At 31.9% G+C, this 18453-nt stretch overlaps 2 protein-coding genes and 1 pseudogene across 29 annotated transcripts in view; all 3 read left to right on the forward strand.

Annotated features, from left to right (window-relative positions):
• Nucleotides 1-6437, forward strand: part of LOC100852862 (uncharacterized) — a 68003-nt gene extending 61566 nt beyond the window's left edge. For 2 of the 27 annotated variants that reach the window (XR_009466099.1, XM_059738109.1), the window contains 7 exons: nt 989-1216; nt 1305-1586; nt 1767-1849; nt 2989-3060; nt 3205-3358; nt 4049-4098; nt 6188-6437. Coding sequence is in view for 6 of the 27 variants with exons in the window: in XM_059738109.1 (XP_059594092.1) it covers nt 1547-1586; nt 1767-1849; nt 2989-3060; nt 3205-3358; nt 4049-4098 (399 nt within the window). In the remaining 21 variants the exon portion in view is untranslated. Of the gene's footprint in view, nt 1-988; nt 1217-1304; nt 1587-1766; nt 1850-2233; nt 2448-2988; nt 3061-3204; nt 3585-3989 lie in introns of those variants that run through there. The other 25 variants (XR_009466105.1, XM_059738112.1, XR_009466101.1 and 22 more) reach the window with 24 other exon arrangements.
• LOC104878657 (pentatricopeptide repeat-containing protein At1g71420-like) overlaps nt 1-18453 on the forward strand; it is a 123958-nt pseudogene that overhangs the window by 87173 nt on the left and 18332 nt on the right.
• LOC104878043 (disease resistance protein RPV1) overlaps nt 1-18453 on the forward strand; it is a 100309-nt gene that overhangs the window by 65051 nt on the left and 16805 nt on the right. The window lies entirely within an intron of this gene.

The following is an 18453-nucleotide window of genomic DNA, read 5'->3' on the forward strand; positions in this document are numbered from 1 at the left end:
TAAATTATATTCTATATAATTTTTTTTTATAAAATTTAATTTTATTTAAATATTTTATATTTTATTAAATAATTCTTTTAGGGGTGGTTGTTTTATAACTAAAATTAAGCAACTAAGTTAATTATATATATATATATATATATATATATATATATATATATATATATGTTAAAAAAAGTGTTTTAAAAATAATTTTTTATATATTTAAAATTTTAGATATGTTATAATCATGTTATCATAGTTTGATAAGAGATTAACAAGCTAGAATCATGTTAACGGGTTTTTCTTCGACTTTAATTTTGATATGATTATTAAATGAATTACATTTGAGTGGAACAAATTTTAATATCTTAGGTTATGTTTGGTTCGAAAAATTTGAGGGAAAATATAGGAAAAAAAACAAAGAAAAAGTATAAAAAAAAGTTGAAGAAAAAAAAAATTAAAAGTTGATAAATTATTTTTATCTGTTATTTTCAATTCATTTTAATTCATTGATATAAAGATTAAATAATTTAAAAATATATAAGTTTTTAATTAATTTTAATCATATTTAATTTTCTTGGATATTTTTTATAAGACAACGAGAAAATCATTTTCCTTTTCATATTTTTTATTTTCTTAATATTTTTACGAACCAAACATAACCTTAAAATTATTAAATGTTTGGAACAGTAACAAATTTCATGTTTTGCTACCATAAATTTTTATGGGAAAAAAGAAGATTTTTGAATTAATTCAAATTAATTTCACACTAAATAATTAAAAGAAAAAAAAAAGTCTTAAGCATATCAGGAGACAAATATTTAAATATATATATATATATATATATATATATATTGAAATTTTTTTTCCAGATTAGAGTCAAATTTTGTTAATTTTGTTTAAGAACAATAAAATTAAAATAAATTTTAATTCTAAAATCATTCTGTTAATTTTGATTTTATTTTTATTTTTATTTCACGTTATTGAAATGATTTTTCTGTTTCAGGCTTTCAGCTAAGCTCTCCTCTCTCCCATCAACTTTGGTTTCGGTCTCTCCTCTCACCGTTGGCGAATCACAAACCTCACCGGCGCAACGGGCAATGAAATATTCCTATTGCCGAAAACGCTGATCGGTCGGAGATTAAAGCCCTAGATCAACCAGAATCTCACTGAAGAACCCTACCGAAAAAAGAGCATCCTTGAGACTGCGAAAACAAGTTCGAGAAGACATTTTGTTAGTTTTTTTTTACTTTATTTTGTTTAATTTCCTGTGATAATCTGCCTCTGTCACTGATTTTCAGTTTGAAATTTACGTTTTCTAGGTTTAGATGTTCTTCCTTAGCTTGATTGAGCACACACTGCAATTGCGGCCTCATCTTCTGGACCTTCCCCTCGATGAAGCCGTCAAAGGAGAGTTTGAAAGTCTCTTCTTAGACAAGGTCTGGAGATTGAGCATTATCTTTGCGTTTTTCATTTGTTATTGAGATTTCAAAGCATTTAAGGGACAGAAAGTCTTGTGACGAAGATTATTGTGAATTTGGGGCGATGTATCTCTGTGTATGATATGAGGTCTATTGATGGTGGTTTTGTCTCTCCTAGGGATGGTGTGCTTCTGTTCTTAATCAAAAATTTGGTTTTCATACATTATCTATCTTGTTCTTTGATACAAGTGCATTTCAGACAGAGTCTATTTTTTTTTTCCTTTTATTTTTCCTTTTTATTGATGTTTGGTTTCACTCCTTAAATGGAAATGGAATGACTGTGGTTTCTTTCCTGGACTGCAGCCAAAATTGATTATTTTGAGCGGCTTCGCCCAGAAGAACTGTATCAACAAAATATAGAAGCCTTAGTTGCTGAGAACAATCTGGTACTCAATCGTCATGTTTCATCTTTTCTTTCCTTTTCTTAACTTTTAAATGTCACTTCAGTTGGTAATTTTCATTCTGGTGGAACCCTGATAAACCATTGATATTTTACCAAAAAATATAATTGAAATCGGGGGAAACCATGAATTAGTTTTTAATGGCAACAGAGGAGAGACAATGTGGAATTCTGTAGACTACATCTAGGTTTCAGGCATGGACTGCAGTTCTATGGGCTTGGTTCTACTTGTCCTCTACTAGAGTGAAGTTTGTATTTTTTAACAATTACTGGATCAAATAGGACTTGGATAAGTGAAATTTGGGTGTGATAATGGAAGCAGTATAGTTGTTTAGTCTTTTCTTTCTTTCACTTCTGGGGCCATACTTAGCGTGTAGATCTGGAAGGACGGATTCGAGTTCTGAGAATGATTTCCGAAGCCATAGAAAGTTTCCAATGAATGGAACTGTAATGGGTCCCGGAGGGAGCCTGTTTTTTGGGAAGACAAGATCATAGAGAGCCTTGAGAAGAGCCGCAACACAGAGGGAGACGATGATGAAGAACCACTTCTCCATATCCTAAAATCAGAATGGTCTTCTGCAGAGGTGCGGAAAATCATATATAGCTATATATATAAACATATATGGCATATATACCATCTAGATAAACATCTGATTAGGGTTTTCCCGATCATATTGACATAAAAATCTTATTAGAATAAATAAAATTTTTATTTATGGTATGTTTCCATCTTTATAAATTTATATTTGCCCATATATTCCAAATAATTTCCTATCTTATCTTTATAAAGTCTTTTCTTTCTTTCTTTCTTTCCAATATTTCCTAGTGTTGTCTAATTGTCTCCTAGGTAGTTTCTTTCCCTTTCTGTGGGCATTACTAACTATATAAGCAGTGATTTTAAATCTAAAAGTTAATTATATTACTTGCCTTTTGAGTAGTTAGGATTAAGACTTCTTGAGAAAAAGAAGGAATCTCTCTACATGTACTCTTCCTTCCCCTTTAGGACATTGCTTTGCAGAAGTAGCATTTGGCATCTCACTGACACTTGGTGTGAACCCACTGCCTGCATACCTTGCCTATATAGGAAATATATAATTTGATGGTAACTAAATATAACTATTGCAGGAGCGGGTCAAGGAAAGGTCAGTGCACTCCAAGGAAACCCCACAGTTCATGTCAGGTGCTCAGTCATTGGAGGTAATGCTTATTCTTCTAGTTTTCTTAGCAGAACAAGTGATCTCCATGTCTGGAATTTTTCCCCCTTTTTAACCTGTCATTCTTGTTCAATATTTATCCACTCTCTGCTTTCCAATCTTTTTTTTTTTTTTCAATTTTTTGTAGAATATCACAAGTAAAGGTACTGCAGAAACTGGAAGTGCAGTTTCCTTTAGTGATGATGAAGACCTCAGCCAGTTATCTGGGTCAAAATCTACCACTAAGGGCAGAAGTAGTTCATCAGCAACTTTTAAGTACTCCCATGATGCTTCTGAACATGGTAAAGGTAAAACTTGTACATAACTTTTGGGGAAATCAAGCCTAACTTGAACTTGATTCCACCTTGCACCTATGCTTCTAGGAAAATTATTGATTTTGTGAATGGACTATGTTGAATTGTTCTACCGATGTTTGATGTTCTTCCTTTTTTATTTTGGAAAAAACTAAGCCATGATGTGTGTATTTGATGAATTAATTCAGCATATTTGGTTGACTGATTTGGTAAACCTTGCACTGGCCTAATTTATGTTCTCTATTTGAAAACTAAGAAAGTATCAAGAACTGGTATCAAACCCCTATTTCTTATCCCTTCTCAACTGAGACAAGTATCAATTTACTGGTGACCCTTTTCTTGAGACATTGGTGAAGGTACATCATGAAGCATTTCCCATAGTCACTCATTAGAATTGTAGTTCTGTTTCTGAATTGAGAAATGTGTTTGCGAAATACCCCAGTTTGCCTTATTTTTCTGGCTGTGTTGCCCAGAATATCACAAATGAATGGGCTAAAGGAGTGTTTAGTGATGCCGAAAAACAATAACACATAATATATATGTTATTGTTTCTTCTTTTTCTTCTTCTTCCTATTTTCTCTGGTTTTTATTTTTTCTTTAAGATTTTAGATTCTTACAGATGCATATTGCATAGAGAGGTGTTGGTGCAACCTTTGATTGAGATGCTTCATTATGCAGATGTACAGTTGAGGGAAATGTCATCCTTTGCATTGGGGAGATTGGCATAGGTTATACTCCTAGAATTCTTTTATTTCCTTTTCAAATTACAAGTGACAAATAATATTGATGGCATGAAATGCTTACTATATTATATCAATGAGTAGTCTGTTTCTTTCAAGTTATCTTTACAGGATTTATCACAACAAGTAGTTTTGTTTTAAAGTGATTTCAAACACAATATATTTCTGAATTTTATTTTATCTGCTTCCTATTCCTGTTTACTCTTCCTTTTGAGGTATACACCATTTGTCTCAACTTAAAACATGCACTTCCATTGATATACAGTAGTTTGGTTCATTGCAGTTGGTCCATTGATATAAAGTGTACCACCTTGCTGTAAATCCAGGCAACCATCAAAATTTTTAGCCGTGAAATGAAAATTTTGTATATGCTGTTCCATTTATGATGGATAATTGCATCCTTACACCTTATAGTTTTGGTTCATTTATAACATAAAACTTGGGTATGGTCAATGGACTCACTTCATGAATTTTGGTAATGCCCAAGCTCAAGCTCGAGTTTCAAGTCAATTATATAGAGACTGAAAAAGAACACTACTGCTTAAACCTTAAATTTGAGCTACGAAAAGCGTGGGCTTTAATTTTTGTTACATTGTAGACACTGATCAAATGACTGCCTAAAACTTGGTATTCTATTTCCAATGAAAAGAGACAAAAAGAGCACTACCATGCTGGAGCTTACTTTTTCTTTAAAACTGGACTCACACATAAGCTGCTTTTTTTCACCCAAAATTCTGCATATTTAATTATCTTGCAACAAGGCCAGAATTTATAAAGTAATTCCAACCTTGCTTGTTTTTCCTTGTTCATCTTCTCACATTTTCATTTTCGACCAAAATAGCTAGAGAGATGATTATTTTCTTTGATTGCTTTCTCTTATATCAGGTTCCAAATAGTATCAAAAACCTTCTAGGCTTGCAAATACTTCTCTAAAATCTAATTTATAGCACTATTGCTGACTTTGCTTTTGAACTATTCTTTCCCCTTCATTTTCCAATACTATATATTCTCTCTCTTTTTTTTTTCTTTTTTTTTTTTTCCCCTTTTTGATAAGAACAAAACAACTTCTTCACCATATGAGCCAACTGATGTACCATTTTCTTTCAAAAATGGTTCCCTTAACAGCCATGCAAATTTTCTGCGTAAAATAGACCATTTTCTTCAATATTGATTAGAAAGGTGAACTCCGGTGAAGTTTACATGTAAGGTGTGATCATATTATGAACTAATTTTCCTTTATCTTTATATGCTATCTTCTTATTGGCCTTCACTTTTAACTTCTGTTTATCTTTTTTTTCTTCTGGATTACCCCCAAAAATCTGCCAACCTGCCTACAAAAGAAAAGAATTGTTTAGTGGAGCAATTGTGTGAAGTTCTATATTTGCTAATAAGTTTACTTCTTGTTCTTGTTCTGACTAGGTAAAAAGGGAAAAAGAAGAAAAACAATTACTGAGGCAGTTTTTTGTGGAGATTGTGGGCAATTGCCTCACTCTAGAATGATTGATTTGCTTCCTGGCTTCTTGCAAAATTGCATTTCCTCTTTTGGTAAATTGCAAAATTGCAAAATATGATGAATTAATTCAGCATATTTGGTTGACTGATTTGGTAAACCTTGCACTGGCCTAATTTATGTTCTCTATTTGAAAACTAAGAAAGTGTCAAGAACTGGTATCAAACCCCTATTTCTTATCCCTTCTCAACTGAGACAAGTATCAATTTACTGGTGACCCTGTTCTTGAGACACTGGTGAAGGTACATCATGAAGCATTTCCCATAGTCACTCATTAGAATTGTAGTTCTGTTTCTGAATTGAGAAATGTGTTTGCGAAATACCCCAGTTTGCCTTATTTTTCTGGCTGTGTTGCCCAGAATATCACAAATGAATGGGCTAAAGGAGTGTTTAGTGATGCCGAAAAACAATAACACATCATACATATGTTATTGTTTCTTCTTTTTCTTCTTCTTCTTCCTATTTTCTCTGGTTTTTATTTTTTCTTTAAGATTTTAGATTCTTACAGGTGCATATTGCATAGAGAGGTGTTGGTGCAACCTTTGATTGAGATGCTTCATTATGCAGATGTACAGTTGAGGGAAATGTCATCCTTTGCATTGGGGAGATTGGCATAGGTTATACTCCTAGAATTCTTTTATTTCCTTTTCAAATTACAATTGATGGCATGAAATGCTTACTATATTATATCAATAAGTAGTCTGTTTCTTTCAAGTAATCTTTACAGGATTCATCACAACAAGTAGTTTTGTTTTAGAGTGATTTCAAACACAATATATTTCTGAATATTATTTTACCTGCTTCCTATTCCCGTTTACTCTTCCTTATGAGGTATATTTTTCACCCTAAATTCTGCATATTTAACTATCCTGCAACAAGGCCAGAAATTATGAAGTAATTCCAACCTTGCTTGTTAATATTAAATCATTAGAAATGATATTTAAAGTTGAAACAAGGGAGATGGATTAAAGGTGAAACATGTGATATGCATAATATTAAATCATTAATTGTTTTTGTAATAAAATATGTTTCATCAAAAAATTATATATCATGGTAAAAGAGGGATCTTTCATCATGGATTTTTTTATGGCAAAAAAATAATATTTTATCATGATTATTTTTATGAAAAATGATATACCGTCACAAATTTTATTTAGTGAAAGTGGCATGTTGCCACAAATTTTATTTTGTGGAAAAATTATTTATTTTGTTATAAAATTAAATTTTACAAATAATTGCTTCAAGACTTATTGCAACAAACTCACCACAAATAATTTTTGTGACAAAAAATCTTCTACCACAAAATATTCTTTTTTAATCAAAAATTAATTTATGAAAAAAGCTCATAACTATTATAGTGCAATATGGAGTTGAATATGATGTTAGACATATAGTCAAGTAATTTGAATAGGGTTTTTTTTTTTTGGCTTTTATTTTAATATTGTATTTTTTAATTATCCCAAAATCTTATGGAATTTGGAGATCCTATTCATTATGCCTATATAAAATTAAAACTCTTTTTTTTTTTTCATTTTTTTTCTTTTATAAATATCTTAGTACCTATCCAAGGCTTTATGTTTAGAATGAATTATTGAATTTAGAATCTAGATCCTTATGTTAAAAATTGTATTTTATTTTTGCTTTCATTGCTAGGATGTAGAGCCTAGGAAAAAATTCATGCACCTAACTTGATTTTAGGATAGGGAACAAAGTGATTTAGGATTTCTACATTCATTCTGAATTTTATTATATAAAGACTTTTTCCAAATAATAATAAAAACTCTTACTCATAGAGACTTTGTTTTTTATTTAAGGTTAAATTAGCGACCACGTACTACCATTAATTAATTATTTTTATTAAAATCACTTCTTTTTTTTTCTTTTCTTTTTTATTTATTAAAATCACTTCTTTTTTCTTTTTTGACTTCCTAACCCTATACAAATTAGATGAACAATGAGAATTTCTTTTCTTTTCTACATCTAATCTAAAAAATATTTTATTATTGAGAATAAGAATAGATTCCTTAAAGAACTTAGATTTTTTACTTTGTAAAAAGTAAAACAATTAATAGTGAAATTTCTATGTTTATTTCTTTTCTCTTTTTTATTTCTTCTTCTATCTCTATAGAGTTTTTCTCTTTTCTATCTCTTCATCTTTTTCTCTAGATCACTCTTCTCCATAATCTTCTTCATTTTTGTTAATTATTTTTATTTTCTTTTTAAAAACTAAAACTCCTCGATTTAAATTTTATAACTTCTTTTTTTATTTTTTATTGTTTAAAATATCATCATCATCACATGCATCCCTCTAATTATAAGGTAGTGCACAACAATCTCAATATTACACATCCCTTCAATTAAGAGGTAATGTACTACAATCTCAAATAGATTCTATAAGTCTATAAATCAATTATGAACAAACCATCTACTTACAAAGAAGCTATGATTTAGATATTCTATGCAACTTCTAAAACATCTAAGTCATGTACAATACAAGAGATATCAGTCTTGAATGGAATAAACAAAAGAGAACTGAAATAATCATTACACCATCTCATGGTTTTAAAGGTTTTATCTCAATATCTACATGGGTGTTAAATATGGTTCTAATTTTAGTTAAGTATTAAAAGTTGGATACTATTATGCATCAGAGGCAAGTCAATTTGCATGAGTGGGGACTTTAGCACTTAAATTGCATTAATTGCCAAAAATACAATATTGCTCTATGTCAAGGCTATGACTTGCCTAGATGGGGTATTAAATATGTTTTTAATTTTAATTGAGTATTAAAATTTAGGCACCATTATGCATCAAAGGCAAGTCAATTCACATGAGTGAGGGCTTTAGCATTCAAATCGCATTATGTGCCAAAAATATAATCCTGCTCCACATCAAGGCTATGACAACCATAGACATTAAATATGACAATTTTAACTAGGTGTTAAAATTTGGGCATCATTGAGCATCCAAGCTAAGCCAACTTGCATGAGTAAAACTTTGACCCTTAAGCCGCATTAAGTGCTGAAAATACAACACCACTTCATGTCAAGACTATGACTTGTCTACATGGGTGTTAAATATAGTTCCAATTTTTAATTACGTGTCAAAAGTTGGACACTACTGTGCATCAAAACCAAGTTAATTTGCATGGACGAAGACTTAAACACTTAAGTATGGAATGCAATTCAATAAAAGTTAAGGACTTCTTGTGAAAGTTTAAATTGTGTCTTTCGCCCTTGGAATATTTTTGGCGTCTTTTTTATATAATCCTCTTTATTCATCTTTATAAAATTTGGATTTAATTAATTCATTTTTCAAAAAAGTTCCTAAGAGAATTTTTTGGGATAAAATAATAAATAAGGCATATAATTGGTCATATAATTATGGTTACATGGATGCTTTTTATGAAACATCCTTAACTAAAGGTATAATAGGATTAATAGAACTATATATATATATATATATATATATATATATATATATATAGAGAGAGAGAGAGAGAGAGAGAGAGAGAGAGAGAGAGAGAAGTGATGTTCAAATAAAAACTTTTCTTGTAACACAAGGTGTTCTTTGATACTAAATGAAAAGATGGCAAGATAACAAAACAGTGTTAAAAAAAAAAGTGGAAGAGAAACACTCTAAAACAAGAAAAATTCCTACCAAAATATTTCTTTGGAAAAAATAAAAATCAAAGAGAGAAGGTCAAAGGCCTAGAAGGGTAACTTCAAGTCTTAGACAAACGCATGTACGTGTTGTGTCTTGAAATTAGGACATTTGTAGACATAAAAAAATTGTTGGATTAATTGATTATCAAAATTGTGACTATTTAGCTCAATAAAATTTGAGATTGACAAGTGATTAGTTATACACATTAAACACATGACATGCATGCAATTTAAAAAGTGACACGTTGTGAAATCTGGAAAGCTACAAAATCAAGTCTTGCAAAATAAAATAATTAAAGTCAAAAGGGAATTAGAATCTAGTTGGTAAATTTCCAAAATTAAGAAAACAAATCTTTCAATTAAAATCAAAAGAGAATTAAAAATAAATATTCTCTAGCAAATTTCTTAAATAAAGAAGACAAGTTACTAAAATCAAAGTTCTAAATTCTTTGAATTAAACAATTAAATCTTAGGGATTTCAAATTTAATTTCTTAATTTCACTTATAAATAATAGCGATTTTCTTTAATAGAGAGAATCGAAAAAAGAACTTCATAAGGGAAAGAGGTTCTTAGGAAGATAAAAAAAACTTCACAGGACATCCTTGCAAGTCCAAGAGAAAAGTTATTCATGAACAAGTTGTGTTAGGCCCTTGATTGATCTTCAAGTTTAAGAAAATACTTACATCATCATCTATTTGATGGTGATCAAAATGACCAAATTAGAGAAAAACATCCTTTTATAAAGAATATTACCAAAGAAATTGTACTTTACAAGTATTTCAATACAAAAAAAATTTAAATGGATATTTTTCTTGAAGTTTTGCTTATTTTGTAGGACTTTAAAAATTTGTGCGTATGAAACCTATTAATGAAATAGATTCATTATTCTCCATGTTTCAATTTTTTTTCTCTTGCAGTTTTATTTCTTCCTTTATTTTACAACATTATTAATTTTAATTCTATTTTTTTATTTTTCTTTCACTTTTTTATTTTTATTTTTAATCTCTAATTTTTTTTTCCAATTAACCAACACACAAAAAAATTCCCATCAAATTTTCTAAAAACCAAATATAAGAAAAGTAAAATACAATGTATTAAAGATTATACTTGACCAATTTAACTGTGGAACCAAGGATAAAAATTTCAATTTAATTTGAAGGATATGTTGGTAATTTAATTTTACGGATGTATCAGGATTTATCATGAAATATCGATGGTATTTTAACATAAAATATTAGTAAAGAAAAAAATTAATCAAAATTAGTGAAAATGTTGAAAAAACTCTAAAAAAAATAATCATAACAATATAAGAAGTAATAATACATATATTGTGATTGATACATGAAGAAATTGATATATAAATAATATAATTTATGATATTTTATAATAATGAATAATATTTGAAAATGCTAGGTGGGTCGGCGGATTTAGGGGATTTAGCAAAAACAGAGAGTAGACTAAGACGTTTTGGGGGGGGGGGGAGATGACCAAACAAAGAGAGAGAGTTGTAGCAGTGGAGGAAGAAGAAAAACCAATTGAGGGGGGGGACTTTTTTGGGCGAAAACAGAGGAATGAGAGGAGACATCTTGAGGGGAAAAAACGAGTTGAGAGACCGTTTTGGAGTGAGAAGAGAGCTTGAGGAAGAAGAAAACCAGCTGAGCAGGGGAGTGGGATAGAGGTTTTCGGCAGGTGTGTTATCAATGCAATTAAAAAGTGGAATCAACAAATTTTTCCTCTTTCAAGAGGTTAGTTTATTTATCATTAAAGATCTCATAAGTCAAATGACACCAAATTTAACGTTAAAAAACTCTCTTGAAGGAGATAAAAAACCATGAAGAGAATTTCTTCCATTTCAATCAAAATTGGAAGACAAATCTTTGCAAGTTTCTTCACTCTTGAGGTGGGAATCCATCAACACAAATACAAGAAAAGAATGAAAAATTATACCATGGGAGTTTTCCTAAAAGGTTGATGGAAGAACCTTCATATTCACCCTAAAAAAACTCTTATTTTCTATTTTCTCTCTTCTAGGATCTTCTACTTTCAAATTTTTAGCATACACAAAGAAACCCTAGATACTCCTTATATTTGGGCTTAAAAAATACCCAAAAAGAATTCCCTAATATATGGGCTTAGAAAACACCCCAAAAGCCTAATATATGGGCTAAGAGAACACCCAAAAAGAATAGCCCAACATATGTGTGGACCCCGCATTTCGGCTCATGCGTTTCCCACTCAATGGCGAGCTCGATTTTAATTTGAAAAATGATTTTTATTGATTGAGAAAATGACTTGGAGTCGCCACTTATTTTTGTTTTATTTTTAAAAGGGTAAACAAAATAAGAAAGAAAACCCTAAGTGCGACTCCTTATTTTGAAAAAGGTGATCTACGAAAAACCGGATCGGGCTCGGGGTCAGGTTACTTATCGGGAAGGTACGATAAAGGCCATAGCACCCCTCTAAGTCCCTAAAGTCGGGTCTCTACTAATAAAATGAAGCTGTTACGACAATTGATGTGAAAATCAATGAATACTCAGGGTGATCATGCACGTGTGAGAATCGGGACATGCATAGACAACAATTAAAGGGAAAATGGGTACATACCTGGGCCACGAGCCACCATGCGCCATCAATAAAGAGGGTTAGTACACCATATAGAGCACAAAAACATATCACATGCATCACCAAACAGGGATTAAAATTGTTCGAAGGAAAACTGGATTTTTGAAACTCATTTGAGAATCGGAATCTTAGAGATTATTTGAAAATTGGATTCTTAGGAATTAGATGCAAGAATGAGAACTTTTAGAAATTAAATTTGAAAGAAAATTGGGATTTTGAAGAATTATTTGAAAGTTCGGGATTTTTAAGAAAAATTAAGTTACGAAAATTGGGATTATGGGAGTTAAAAGGGATCAGAATCGTAAGTTATTTGAGACGTAGAAATTATGAAAGTTGATGTATAAAAATGGGAGATATTAGAAATCATTCGAAGGCGGAATTTATAGAAATAATGAAAAAGGTGATAATGATAATGATAATGATAATAATAAGTAGCGGGGTAAATACGGGAATTGGAGCATGGGAAACTGAAAATTAAGTTCAGAGATAGGACAATTGAAATTTTAAATTGCTAAATTTAGAAATCGGAATTTTGAAGAATTAGACTTTAATGATTGAAATTTTTAAGAGAAATGGATGAGTAAGTATGGGAGTATGGGATGATGTTTCTAATTGATCAAAACGATATTTGGACGGATGAATAGCGAATGACGAGATTTGTGAGATTAAAAATTAAATTGAAAAATCGGATTTTGGCGAAAGTGATATTTGAACAGATGAAAGTGAATAGTGGGATTTTGAAAATTAATTTTGAAAGTCGGGCTTTTGAATAATTGAACTCTAATTATTGGGATTTTTAGAAGAAAGAAAGTGGAATTTATGATAATGATAACAAAGATGATATTTAAATGAATAAAAGTGAATGATGGAATTTTTTTAGTCTAAAGGTTAAATTTGGAAATCCGGTTTTGAAGAGTTGAATTTTAATGATTGAAATAAATAAATGAGCAAATATGGAATAACGATACTTATTAACAAAAATAATGTTCAAACGAATAAAATAATGGAATTTTTATAATTGAAAATTTGAATCAGGGCGTTAGATTTTTGAAGGATTAGGCTTTAAATAAATAGGTAGGTACGAGATTATAATACTAATTAACGAGAATAATATTTAGGCAAATAAAGATGCATAGTAGAATTTTTGGGATTGTCATTTTAGTTCAGAAATTGGATTTTCTTGAAGAATTAGACCTTATATAAATAAATAGATATGGAACAAGAATCCTAATTAACAAAAATATAATTTAGACGAATAATGGAATTTCTGGGATTGAAAATTGAATTAAGACATGGGGTTTTCGAAAGATTGGACTTTGAATTGGTATGTAATGATGATTTTAATTGATGAGGATAAAATTTAGGCGAACTGTATAATTTTTAGGACTTGAAAAATTGAGTTAAGACAAGAGATTTTTGAAGGACTAGGTTTTAAATAAATAGACGAATATGAGATAATAGTCCTTGATTACTACTCAAAAAGTGCTATTTGATAGCCTATAATTAATCCTTTTAAACACTTTTGAGTAGTAGTTTAGGCCTTTTAACTCAATTGGCATGTTAAGGATCCTTTAAAGCAATTTTGATCACTTTGTGTAAGTTTTGGTGTTTTTGTTAGTATTTTGATCACCAAAGCAAGTCAAGACTGAGGAGAGCTATGAGGAATCTTGGGCAAAGCTTAGAAGTCATTTGCCAAGAGTAATTCCGGATTGCAAGGAGAAAAAGCAAAGAGAATCTGCCATAAAGCATATTCTTGATGACAGTCGTAGCAGCCACTTTTGGAGCACTTTCTGAAGTCCAAATGATGCATGCTATATACCATTTCAAAGATCAGGAAGTCAACAATCCAATGCTTCAAACGGTGTGCAATTCGGAGTTGAAATGAAGAAGTTGCAGCCATTACAAGCCAATCACTCCGAGCTGAAGGAAGCATTTTGCAAAGTGCTGCGAAATCACCCTTTTGTTACGAAGTGATTTCGCAGCATTTTTGTACAGTAAGGTGTTTCTCCTTCTGACGATGCACGATTTATGCCGCAAGAAGGAAGCTTGGAACCTCAAGGTGGAAGCCAATTTCGCAGCCCTATGAAGATAGCTTGGTGTTGCGAAATTATTTTGCAGCCCTCTTGAGTGTCTGCGAAATCTCGCAGACACCATTTTTCTCCTGCGAAATGGATCCTGAAGCCTCCCGATATTTGCTACCGACATTGGGAGATATTTTCCATTAGATTTTTGTTGTCTAAATCCCAAAATACTCCTTGTAAACCACCAATTACATGATTCCTTAGTTTTTAAGTTAGTAAAAAGACTAAATATCTTTGTAACAATTAGTTTTATATTATGTTGATATATATACCTCTCGGGAGCCTGTTCTCAGGGAGGAGTTCCTTCTATAAACGTTTGGGTAAGCAAGTAAAGTCTATTTTCTTTCTATTGCCTTACCTTCTCACTTTGTATTTTCATTTTATTTCTAAGTTATGAATTCTCTGAGGAGTTTTCCCCAGAGAATGAGTAACTAAACCTCTAATTCCTTGGAGCTAAGGTTGCCGGGGAAGGTTCCAAATGCAAGAATGCAAAGCTCTGTGGTTTTAGCTAGTAATGAAGAGGAAGTGAAATCCTTTAGTGATTTCTATGTTTTTAGTTAACTTAAAACACCTTGGAGTCACCTGGGCCAACACTTGGTAAGGCAAGTGATTTCCAACCATGGAAATGCACTAGTTTACCCCTTGCGAGCCTCTGGTAGGTGACTTCAGGGTAGGATTTTCTAGAATAGCCAACACTTGATAAGCTTTTGGACTCCTAGGAGACATCCATTAGTTATCTCTTGCGAGCTTTTGACGGGTAATCCAAGGTTAAAGATCACCTTGAATGGTTAAGGCTTAGTGAGAGGCTTAAACCATTGCAAGTTGCATCAGTGAGAGAATTAAAGTGAAATCTAATTGAAGGAGTCTCTGTACATCACCGGTTAGAGAATTGACTATATGTTGAATCTCTAACGCGAGGAAATGAACCATCTGACCGGAGCCGTGTCTTTTGCATGAGGAACCACCCCAGTGAACCTAAATCTCCAAGGAATGCTTTTCTTCCTCAATTATTCCAAACTTCTGTTATGTTAGTTAGTTTAAGTCTAAACCTTTACCAATCAAAGTTTGTGTTTTATTTCTTAAGCTAACCTTGAAAGGAAACAAGACCAATTCACTTGGAATTGGTATCATTGATTGCTTGTTAGTCATTCCCAGTGAACGACCCTAGAGCCACTATACTATAGTAGCTTTTTCTTTGCTACCTTAGTGTATGGTGTTATAGGTAATAAATTTTGTTGATTACTCCCTCAATCAAGGAGCACCAGCTGAACACAAATCAGCTGAGACACCAATTGGGCACGAATCAGTCCTAATTGATGAAAATAAGATTTAAACAAGTATTTGAAGAAACTAAATTAAGACATGGGATTTTTGAAGGATTAGATTTTAAATAGCTAAATAAACATGGGATAATAGTTCGATTTATGAAAATTTGATTTAAGCAAGTATTTGAAGAATTTAATTAAAGCATGAGATTTTTGAAGGATTGGTATAAATAAAATAGGTGAATATAAGATAATAATTCTAGTTGATAAATATGAGATTTAATAGAGTATTTGAAGAATTAAATTAAAACATGTGAACTTGATTTTCTTTTATAGATTGAACTTTGAATAAATAATAAATATGGGAATAATAATTCAAACTATGAAAATATGATTTGAGCAAATATTTTGAAGTATTAAATTAAACCTAGGATTTTTGAGGGATTGGCATGGATAGATAGGAGAATATAAGATAATAATTCTAGTTGATAAGTATGAGATTTAAAAGAGTATTTGAAGAATTAAATTAAAACATGTGAACTTGATTTTCTTTTATAGATTGGACTTTGAATAAATGACAAGTATGGGAATAATAATTCAAATTATGAAAATATGATTTGAGCAAATATTTTGAAGTATTAAATTAAACCTAGGATTTTTTTAGGGATTGGCATTGATCCTATCATCTACACGAACTGGGCCTGGGCTCCAACTCAAGCCCAAGTCCAATGATGTCAATGGACAAGCCCAAGGCAATTAAAGCCTTCACAAACTTGGGCTTCTCTTTTGGGCCCAAAACATTAAATCCCAAATCCATACTCATCCTCTCCTTGGGCCTTTCAGCCACGTGACCTTCTTCTTCACCTCAGGAAGACTATGACGGAGAAAACGGAGGTGAGAAAGGCATCGCCGGAGGTCCTGGAAGGTGGTCCAAGCTGCAGCCGCTTCGCGCCATCTCGCCGTGTCGCGCTGCCTCTTCCGCCGTCGAACACGTCCAGCTGCAACGGCTTGGTGTCGGTGTGGAGCCTGCTGCTGCAGCCTTCATGAAAGCATGGAGAGATTCGTCGGCGGACATCACCCTCGACGTCGCCGCCAAGGAGCCCCTATAGCATGCAAGCCGCGTGGAGGATTTGAACCCGGCGCCAGTGGACGACGAAGCTGCGGCGAAAGCTGACGGCGACGACGTTATGCGAAGTGCGAAAGTGATGGGGCTCGTCGGAATGCTATAGATTTCCAGAGCCGCGTCCTAGGCTGGAGGGAGTACAGACGTAGGGGGGTGCGCATGAGAGATGATGGGCGTGTACATGGCTTCCAGAGGCGAGACATGGTGGGTGGAATCGCCTACAGGGCTACAAGCACGAGGATATGGAATGCATGACTGTACAGGCCTCTCTTCCACGTGACACTCATGGGTTCAAAGCGAGGGGGACTCACGAAACTAAAGGAAACCCAGTTTAGAACACGCATACAGGGGGTCAAGCTTAACAAAAGTGAATAATGGACCTTGTCTACCTTCACCAGAATAACAAATCAATACTCAAACTGGAACCAAAAACACCAAAAGGAGTTTAAATATGAGTTAAACTTGGCTCCTCAAACATCACTAAAAAAACAATATTCAGGAATCAACGGAAATAATTGAACGACGTTTAACATCTAATAGCCAGAATGATGAGAAAGTGATGGAGTACGCTGGGGATCTAACCTGCAAGTTGCCTCTCCACCAGCAAGACTGACCCGGTTCCCTGAGTTGCTCTGTCTTTTTTTCTTTTCTTTTCTTCCTTCCTCTTTCCCTTTCTTTTTCCTTTGTTTTCCCTTTAGCTTCTCCTCCAAGCCATGTCCGTACCCCGTCCCATCTGCCGCCCAAAAGCCTCCCCCATCAGTTCCCTTTTTCTGCCCCAAAAACAGCTCTCACCATCATGTCCAGCCGCTCGGGAAAAAAGGTAGGAAAAAATAAATAAATCAAAAGCAAGCTCTCTGCCTCCGGGAGGTCTACAATATGGCCTAGAAAATTTTTTTGGGATCAACCTAAGCCAAGAGATACACAAAAATCAAGGATAAATTTAAATATCGAAAGAAAGAAAGATACCAATATCAAAGAAAAAGACAAAAAAAAAACATATTATGGATATAAGCTTTTGGTTTCTTAACATATTTTGAATTAAATCTTGGAAATAAAGAGTGACAAATATTCATGGCTACTTATGGTGTTTGGTAAAGGAAAAACCAAAAAGGTCTTTGGTCTTATAAAACTGTGTGGGACATACCACTTCATTTAATAAAAGAAACCAACTTACAATGAAAAAAGAAAAAAAGAAAAACAAAAAAAGTGTTCAATCAAATTGATTAGAAAAAAAGGCCAAGGAAAGAGTGAGGTTTATTATTATTATTAGAAAAGAAAAATTCATTCACTTTAAATACATGATATCTAAAGCACATGACTACTTATAGGTTATGTTTGGTTCCCGGAAAGTACTAAGGAAAGAAAAAAAAATCTGAGGAAAATAGTTTTCTCATGTTTAGTTTCACCATAATTTTTTAAAAAAGAAAATTAAATATAATTAAAATTAGTTAAAAATTTATACATTTTAAAATTATTTAATCTTTATATAATAGGGGAAACTAAATGAAATGAGTTCGAAAAAACATATAAAAATAATTTATTGATTTTGAATCTATTTTTTATTTTATTTCATTTTTTCTTTCTTTCCATTTTTCCTTTTTATTTTCTTTCCTGACATTTTCTCTCAAATTTTATGGGAACCAAACATAGTCATAGTGTTTGGTAAAGGAAAAACTAGAAAGGTCTTTGGTCTTACAAATCTGTGTGGGACACACCAGTTCATCTAATGAAAGAAAACGACTTGCAATGGAAAAAAAATGTTTAATCAAATTGACTAGAAAAAAAAAACAAAAAAAAACAAGGGAAGAGCAAGATTTATCTTTTTTTTTAAAAAAAAAAAAGAAAAAATATTCACTTTAAATACATGTTAATATAAAGCACATGGTTTTACTTATGGTGTTTGGAAAATGAAAAACCAGAAAGATCCTTGGTCTTACAAAACCATATGGGACACACCACTTTATCTAATGAAAAAAAACAACTTGCAATAGGAAAAAAAATGTTTAATCAAAGTGATTAGAAAAAAACAAGAAAAAAGTATGACTTATCTTTTTTTTTTTTTTCTAAAAAAAATTA

This window comes from Vitis vinifera, chromosome 7 (assembly GCF_030704535.1).
Source record: "Vitis vinifera cultivar Pinot Noir 40024 chromosome 7, ASM3070453v1".
Lineage (NCBI taxonomy): Eukaryota > Viridiplantae > Streptophyta > Magnoliopsida > Vitales > Vitaceae > Vitis > Vitis vinifera.